We start from the raw sequence: 9297 nt of genomic DNA on the forward strand, positions 1-9297 counted from the left end.
CAGTTATTGCATTAAGGGGGTCACTACAACATCAGGGAATGTATTAAGGGGGTCACCACAACACGAGGGACTGTATTAAGGGGGTCACCACAACATCAGGGACTGTATTAAGGGGCTCACCACAATATCAGTTATTGCATTAAGGGGGTCACTACAACATCAGGGAATGTATTAAGGGGCTCGTCACAATATCAGTTATTGCATTAAGGGGGTCACTACAACATCAGGGAATGTATTAAGGGGGTCACCACAACACGAGGGACTGTATTAAGGGGGTCACCACAATATCAGGGACAGTATTAAGGGGGTCACCACGACATCATGTATTAAGGGGATCACTACAATAGCAGGGACTGTATTAAGGGGGGTCACTACAACATCAGGGAGTGTATTAAGGGGGTCACCACAACACGAGGGACTGTATTAAGGGGCTCACCACAATATCAGTTATTGCATTAAGGGGGTCACCACAATATCAGGGAGTGTATTAAGGGGTCACCGTAACATCATGTATTTAGGGGGTCACTACAATATCAGGGACTGTATTAAGGGGGTCACAACAACATGAGAGACAGTATTAAGGGGGTCACTACAATATCAGAGACTCTATTAAGGGGGTCACGACAATATGAAGATGTGTATCAAGGGGTTCACGACAACATCAGGGACTGTATTAAGGGGGTCACCACAACATCAGGGCCTGTATTAAGGGGCACACCACAATATCAGTGATTGCATTAAGGGGGTCACGACAACATCAGGGACTATATTAAGGGGGTCACAACAACATGAAGAAGTGTATTAAGGGGGTCACGACAACATGAGGGATAAGGGGGTCACCACAATATCTGGGAACTGTATTAAGGGGGTCACTACAATATCAGAGACAAGGGGATCATGACAATATGAAGATGTGTATTAAGGGGGTCACAACAACAACTGGGACTTATTAAGAATGCATCAGAAAGGCTGAGAACCACTGCTCTAGACTGCAGGAAGCAATGCTTGAACTGGGAGTTGGGGTTTGGTGAGGCGAAAGGCATGTCAAAGGACCACTCCCACTGTTCAAGTGGTGTCAAAGTGCATTAAAAGAACAGTGCGGATGCCCTGCTGGCAACAGAAAGCAGGAATCCGTCCCTCCTGGGCTTGCAAAGGCTGCTTCACTCACCTGCGATGAATTGCCGGCGGGCCTCGTCCAGGTGTGCCGAGAGGACGTCTCCCATGGCGGCGAAGAAAGAGAAGGAGGCGAGGAAGGAGGCGAGCTGCCCGTCTCTCTGGCTAGTAGCAACACAAGGCAGGAGGCCAGGGCTGGCTGGGCTTGGCCATCCGAAGGAACAAGCAGGTCGCCCAAAGAGTCCTTCCTCTGCGCCTTGCAGACGCCTCGCCCTCCCGCTCCGGAGTGGCTTCGCCTTCCTCCGCCTTCCTCCTTGCCTTCCTTCCTCCTCCTCCTCTTCTCTGGGAGACGCCTTTCTCGGAGGCTGCCTGTCTCCTCCCCTTTTTGCAAATCCAGATTACCCCTCCCCTCCCTCCCCTCCAAGGCTATCGCCAAGGAGAGCTCTTTGCCCAGTCGAAGTCGGGAGTAAACATGAGAATTAGAAACGTTTAAAAACCTTTGGGTCTACCCCAGAGTACTATTATTATTATCATTATTAATGATCTATTATTATTATTATTATTATTATTAATATTATTAACACCCATTGGTACACATCAGATATGAAGCACTCTTCTCTCAGACTCAGCTTAGGGTCCCAGGATAGCTATTTATTAATATTAATATTATTATTAACACCCATTGGTACACATCAGATATCATGGGGAAGCACTCCTCTCTCAGACTCAGCTTAGGGTCCCAGGATAGCTATTTATTAATATTATTATTATTATTAACACCCATTGGTACACATCAGATATCATGGGGAAGCACTCCTCTCTCAGTCTCAGCTTAGGGTCCCAGGATAGCTATTTATTAATATTAATATTATTATTAACACCCATTGGTACACATCAGATATCATGGGGAAGCACTCCTCTCTCAGACTCAGCTTAGGGTCCCAGGATAGCTATTTATTAATATTAATATTATTATTAACACCCATTGGTACACATCAGATATCATGGGGAAGCACTCCTCTCTCAGACTCAGCTTAGGGTCCCAGGATAGCTATTTATTAATATTAATATTATTATTAACACCCATTGGTACACATCAGATATCATGGGGAAGCACTCCTCTCTCAGTCTCAGCTTAGGGTCCCAGGATAGCTATTTATTAATATTAATATTATTATTAACACCCATTGGTACACATCAGATATCATGGGGAAGCACTCCTCTCTCAGACTCAGCTTAGGGTCCCAGGATAGCTATTTATTAATATTAATATTATTATTAACACCCATTGGTACACATCAGATATCATGGGGAAGCACTCCTCTCTCAGACTCAGCTTAGGGTCCCAGGATAGCTATTTATTAATATTAATATTATTATTAACACCCATTGGTACACATCAGATATCATGGGGAAGCACTCCTCTCTCAGACTCAGCTTAGGGTCCCAGGATAGCTATTTATTAATATTATTATTATTATTAACACCCATTGGTACACATCAGATATCATGGGGAAGCACTCCTCTCTCAGTCTCAGCTTAGGGTCCCAGCATAGCTATTTATTAATATTAATATTATTATTAACACCCATTGGTACACATCAGATATCATGGGGAAGCACTCCTCTCTCAGTCTCAGCTTAGGGTCCCAGGATAGCTATTTATTAATATTAATATTATTATTAACACCCATTGGTACACATCAGATATGAAGCACTCTTCTCTCAGACTCAGCTTAGGGTCCCAGGATAGCTATTTATTAATATTAATATTATTATTAACACCCATTGGTACACATCAGATATGAAGCACTCTTCTCTCAGACTCAGCTTAGGGTCCCAGGATAGCTATTTATTAATATTAATATTATTATTAACACCCATTGGTACACATCAGATATCATGGGGAAGCACTCCTCTCTCAGACTCAGCTTAGGGTCCCAGGATAGCTATTTATTAATATTAATATTATTATTAACACCCATTGGTACACATCAGATATCATGGGGAAGCACTCCTCTCTCAGACTCAGCTTAGGGTCCCAGGATAGCTATTTATTAATATTAATATTATTATTAACACCCATTGGTACACATCAGACGTCACGGGGAAGCACTCCCCTCTCAGATTCAGCTTAGGGTCCCAGGATAGCTATCATTATTATTATTAATATTAAGACCCATTGTCATGGGGAAGCACTCCCCTCTCAGATTCAGCTTAGGGTCCCAGGATAGCTATCGTTATTATTATTAATATTAAGACCCATTGTCATGGGGAAGCACTCCCCTCTCAGACTCAGCTTAGGGTCCCAGGATAGCTATCGTTATTACTATTAATATTAAGTCCCATTGTCATGAGGAAGCTATTATTAATAATAATAATAACACCCATTGGTATACATGAGATGTCACAGGGAAGCACTCCTCTCTCAGACTCAGCTTAGGGTCCCAGGATAGCTATTTATTAATATTAATATTATTATTAACACCCATTGGTACACATCAGATGTCACAGGGAAGCACTTTCCTCTCAGACTCAGCTTAGGGTCCCAGGACAGCTATCGTTATTATAATTAATATTATTATTATTAAGACCCATCAGATGTCAAAGCACTCCTCTCTCAGACTCAGCTTAGGGTCCCAGGATAGCTATCGTTATTAATATTATTATTAAGACCCATCAGATGTCAAAGCACTCTGACTCAGCTTAGGTTCCCAGGATAGCATTCATTATTAATATTAATATTATTATTAAGACCCGTCAGATGTCAAAGCACTCCTCTCTCAGACTCAGCTTACGGTCCCAGGATAGCTATCGTTATTAATATTAATATTATTATTAAGACCCATTGATACACATCAGATGTCATGGGGAAGCACTTCCCTCACAGACTCAGCTTAGGGTCCCAGGATAGCTATTTATTAATATTGATATTATTATTAAAACCCATTGGTACACATCAGATGTCACAGGGAAGCACTCCTCTCTCAGACTCAGCTTAGAGTCCCAGGATAGCTATTTATTAATATTGATATTAATATTAAGACCCATTGGTACACATCAGATGTCACAGGGAAGCACTCTCCTCTCAGACTCAGCTTAGGGTCCCAGGAAACTATCGTTATTATTATTAATATTAAGACCCATTGTCATGGGTCTCAGCTTAGGGTCCCAGGATAGCTATCGTTATTATTATTAATATTAAGACCCATTGTCATGGGAAAGCACTCCCCTCGCAGACTCGGCTTACGGTCCCAGGATAGCATTCGTTATTAATATTATTATTAAGACCCATCAGATGTCAAAGCACTCCTCTCTCAGACTCAGCTTAGGGTCCCAGAATAGCATTCGTTATTAATATTAATATTATCATTATTATTAAGACCTATCAGATGTCAAAGCACTCCTCTCTCAGACTCAGCTTAGGGTCCCAGGATAGCTATTGTTATTAATATTATTATTAAGACCCATCAGATGTCAAAGCATTCCTCTCTCAGACTCAGCTTACGGTCCCAGGATAGCTATTTATTAATATTAATATTATTATTAAGACCCATTGGTACACATCAGATGTCACAGGGAAGCACTTCCCTCAGAGACTCAGCTTAGGGTCCCAGGATAGCTATTTATTAATATTAATATTATTATTAAGATCCATTGGCACACATCAGATGTTATGGGGAAGCACTCCCCTCTTAGACTCAGCTTAGGATCCCAGGATAGCTATCATTATTAATATTATTTTTAAGACCCATTGGCACACATCAGATGTCATTGGGAAGCACTCCCCTCTCAGACTCAGCTTAGGGTCCCAGGATAGGTATTTATTGATATTATTATTATTATTATTATTATTATTATTATTATTATTATTATTATTATTATTAAGATCCATTGGCACACATCAGATGTCATGGGAAAGCACCGCTGCCTTCTGTCCCTTGTTAAGGGTCCGAAACGAAAGGAAAATGAAAGCAAGCACGATAACTGTGCGGCTTTCGTTTTCGTGTCGCCTCTCATTTCCTACGAAAATGTCGTCATTCGTTTTGTGTAAACACAGTCAAAACAAACTGAGGGAATTATGGAAACTACAGTGTCTCCCACTGACTGGTTCATCTAATCGAGTGGTTCCCAACCTATGATCCATGGACCACCAGTGCTCCCCAAGAACTAAAATATGGTCCGCGGCCTCACTGTTACTACACCGTTGTGACGAGAGCTACTAGTCTCGAGAAACTCTCTTATAGTGCTGAGAGGGATGTCGAGAGGGGAGAGACTGACTACCCAAGAAAGGCATGACATTGAATTATTGCCATGGTTTGTAAGAAAATAACACTTTTAAACCAGGAAAAGAACTTTTTCCCAAGTTTGGTTACATAGTGTTTTTGGATGAAAATGTCTAGACTTATACACGAGTCCAAAGCGTAAACAATGGCTCTTCTTTTTTGCAACCCAAAAAAAGCCATAAGAAGGGCATTTGCAGCTATGGGCCGCTCCATTGCTGGTGTTCGTTGCTCCAACTATTGCTGGTGATGCCTTTTTTGGCACTGGCATGGCTTCGGTTGTGATTTTGAGAGACGCCCATCCCAGCCCGCCTGGAGTCATTCTCTCTGCGAAACCCGTAGTGCCGGCTCGGCTGTGTCCCTGCCTAATCCCCAGGTGTGTCTTGCTGGGATTGGATATGGAAGAGAAAGAAAAAAAAGAGGTGGGTGGATGGGAACTGAAGCCCCAGCAAAGATCTGAGAGAAGGCAGAGGAGAATTTGGAGATGGAAGTGCAGAGAGATTTCTGGCTGGAGGCCTGCTTTGGTTCACTCCCTCTCCAAAGAAGCCTTGCAGCCTCACAGCTCCATCTTCTGCCAGTTGCCCTGAAACAATCTGAAAGCTGTGTTTGCTTTTCAGTATAGCAGTAAGCACTAGGCATGTGTGCAGGGCCGGCCCAACACGGAGGCCACTGAAGCGGCCGCTTCGGGCGCAGGTCCCTAGGGGCACCATCAAGCTTCCCCCCCCCCCAGCGGGGACCATGGGCTCGCTCGCCAGCGAAGAGAAAGGCCTGTTTGGCGACGAGCGAGCTCTCCCGCTGCAGCATGGCCGGCTGGGCAAGGCCAGCCAGGCTAGGGCGTGCTGGATGGGAGGCGGGGCACCGTCAGGGCGGTGCCCCGCCTCCCGCCCAGAGCGCCCTGGCCCCACCTCCCACGCTGCGCGAGAGGCGGGGTCAGGGCGAGCAGTGCGGGAGGCGGGGCCAGGGTTGGCCCTGCCTCCCGCGCTGCTCGCCCTGGCCTGGCTGGCGTTGCCCAGCCGGCCAGGCTGCAGAGGGAGTCCCTCCAGGCCGCGGTCGCTGCGGCCTGGAGGGACTTTCCCACCGCTTCCTGGCCAGCTGGGCAGGGTGCACGGGGCGGGAGGCGAGGTCCCATCAGGGCGGTGCCCAGCCTCCTGCCCAGCGTGCCCTGGCCCCGCCTCCTACGCTGAGAGGCGGGGTCAGGGCGAGCAGCACAGAAGGCGGGGCCAGAGCACGGGAGGCAGGGCCAGGGTGTGGGAGGCGGGGCCTCCTGCAGCGCATGGCCACGCCTCCCGCAGCATGGGGGGTGCAATTCCCCCCCTGCTTAATATGGAAAATTATCTTGGGCCAGCCCTGCATGTGTGATCCATGAAAAAAATGTTTCTAAAGTAGGGGGGTGCGAGCGCTTCGTTTCTAAAATCATTTCCGAATTCTGAACCAAAAAAATTTGAAACTCTCCAAAAATTTGGAATATTCGTAATTACTTTATTGATGGTGGATGCGCATGCGCAATTGCAAAAAACAGCGCTGGGGGGACTTTACGGGGGGCGCTGGCGCTTCGTTTCTAAAGTCATTTCCGAATTTTGAACCAAAAAATTCGAAACTTTCCGAAAATCCAGAATATTCGTAATTACTTCGTTAATGGCGGACACGCATGCGCAATTGTGAAAAACAGCGCCGGGGTGGGAACTTTACAGGACTCTCCCACCCTCATTTTTTGAGCTATCCTGACAAAACTTGGTACAGGGGTAGAACACATGTACCACTGCTAATTCACCAAATTTCAGAACGTTTTCCTTATCCTCTGATATTGGGCGAATTTTCATATTTTTTATAAAAAAAGATAGTGGTCCATGAGGTCACAAAGAAAAGATAAAAAGCCATTTTAAAATAATTGCACAAATCTGTTCCTGGTTTGAAAGCCTTATTTCCTGTTTCATTGGTTTGTCTTTACTTTGAAAGTCCTTGTTCAACTTCGGAAACTTTGTTTTTGTGGCTGAAACTCCATGAAATTGTTGGACACAGTTTCCCAGGACACCATAATGTGCTATCATAGCACCATGTCCTTATGAAGCACACATATCTTACATCTTAACTTGTGAGTATGTGTTGTCGCATCCTTAACAGTGCCCAAAAAGCAAAGGAGGAGAATGTGAAAATGTTCTCCAGGTTGCTGTGAAGGCTCTTTCTCTCCAAACCCAGCTGGAGTGTTTACCCAAGCGCCGGCACCACTGGTGAAAGGGTGGGATGCTGTGGCTGCTCAGCACACAAAGTACGCTGTCTCTTCTGCCTTGGCATTGCTTTCCTTGGCAGGCAGAGCAGTGGAATATTTTGCTGCATGTGCCAGCATCCTTTTCCAACCATTTCTGAGTTTGAATCGATGGAACTCTGCAGAGTGCATTGGTATTTCTCTTCCCTTTTAGGCGTAGCTATGAGAGCTTCAGAATAACATGCCACTAATAACACTATGTAACAAAATTTCAACGTTTTCCTATTCTTGGATTGAAAAAACTGTTGAATTGTGTGATACTTACTTTGAAAGTAGTTGTTCTATCTCCTTGACTTGAAAATGGAGATAAAGCACCTCCCCGGAGCCAGAAATGAGCATCGCCTCCAAAAGCCGGGAATGAAAGGAGAAGCCTTTGCCTTGTTTGTGTTTGTATGTCTCATTGTATTTGACTGTAAAGGCAGTGAATGTTTGCCTATGTAAATGCTGTAATCTGCTGTGAGTCCCCTAGTGGAGAAGAGCAGAATATAAATAAAGTGTATGTGTGTGTGTTTGTGTGTGTGTGTGCGCGCGTGTGTGTATGTGTATATATATCAGTGGTTGCCAACCTATAGTCCATGGACCACCAGTAGTCCCCAAGTATAAACTAAAATATCGTCCATTGCAACAAGAGAGACTGGTCTCACAAAATCCTCTTATAGTGCCAAGTCAATGGGTATCTTGAGCTAGAAGAGGCTGACTATCCATGAAAAGTGTGACAAAAAGCCTCCTGACTGCTGCTTCTCCTCCTCCTCCTGAGCGGAGCCCTTCCATGTGGCGCCTGGAAGTGGGGGCACTTTGGTGTCTTCATTTTTAGGCCTATTCCTGGGGTTATTTGTGGTGCTGATTCAGGAAATTGCATTGGATAGACCACATCAGGTCTAGGTTATTAAATATGGTTTTCTGTCGGCGAGGAGATGGCCACTGGATGGCATATGTTCTGTATCAGAAACTAGAGCTGATGTGGTCTATCCAATGAAATTTTCTGAATCAACACCCTAAATAACCAAACCGAATCTAAAGTTGACCACAAACTGATTTGTAACCCTTTTGGTACTCATGTTGGAGAGTGGTCCCTGGTCAAAGTGGTCTCTGGTCAAGTGGTCACTTGTCAAATTGGTTCTTGGTCAAATGGCCTCAGGTTATAGATATATATATATCTCTGGTCAACTGACCTCAGGTTAAAGTGTCTCTGGTCAAGTGGTCACTTGTCAAAGTGGTTCTTGGTCAAATGGTCTCAGGTTAAAGTGGTTCTTGGTCAAAGTGGTTCTTGGTCAAGTGGTCTTAGATTATAGTGATCCCTGGTCAAAGGGTCTCAGGTTAAATTGGTCCCTGGTGAAGTGGTCCCTGGTCAAAGTGGTCCATGGTCAAGTGGTCCCTGGCCAGAGTTGTCCCTGGCCAAAATGATCCCTGGTCAAAAAATAAAAGGTTGAGAACCACTAATATATATGAAGGAAAGCGAGGGAAGAAAGAAGAAAAGAAAGTAGGCCATCCCAGAACAGAAAAAGGGAGAAAGTAGGCAGGCATTGGTCCCAATGACACCCATGCAATGCTGGATACATATGCTAGTATAGATATATATAGAGAGAGAGATAGAAAGAGCACATGGCACAATCACATCAAGTCTTTATCACACATCACA

General features: G+C 44.7%; 1 protein-coding gene across 1 annotated transcript in view; it reads right to left on the bottom strand.

Annotated features, from left to right (window-relative positions):
- The window catches only part of niban2 (niban apoptosis regulator 2), a 98145-nt gene extending 96734 nt beyond the window's left edge, over nt 1-1411 (bottom strand). Inside the window, exon 1 of the mRNA XM_003227969.4 lies at nt 1169-1411. Within this exon, the coding sequence (XP_003228017.1) occupies nt 1169-1223 (55 nt within the window). The 5' untranslated portion in view covers nt 1224-1411. The remainder of the gene's footprint in view (nt 1-1168) is intronic.
- Nucleotides 1412-9297: the final 7886 nt, after the last annotated feature.

Source organism: Anolis carolinensis, unplaced genomic scaffold (genome assembly GCF_035594765.1).
Source record: "Anolis carolinensis isolate JA03-04 unplaced genomic scaffold, rAnoCar3.1.pri scaffold_7, whole genome shotgun sequence".
NCBI classification, from domain to species: domain Eukaryota; kingdom Metazoa; phylum Chordata; class Lepidosauria; order Squamata; family Dactyloidae; genus Anolis; species Anolis carolinensis.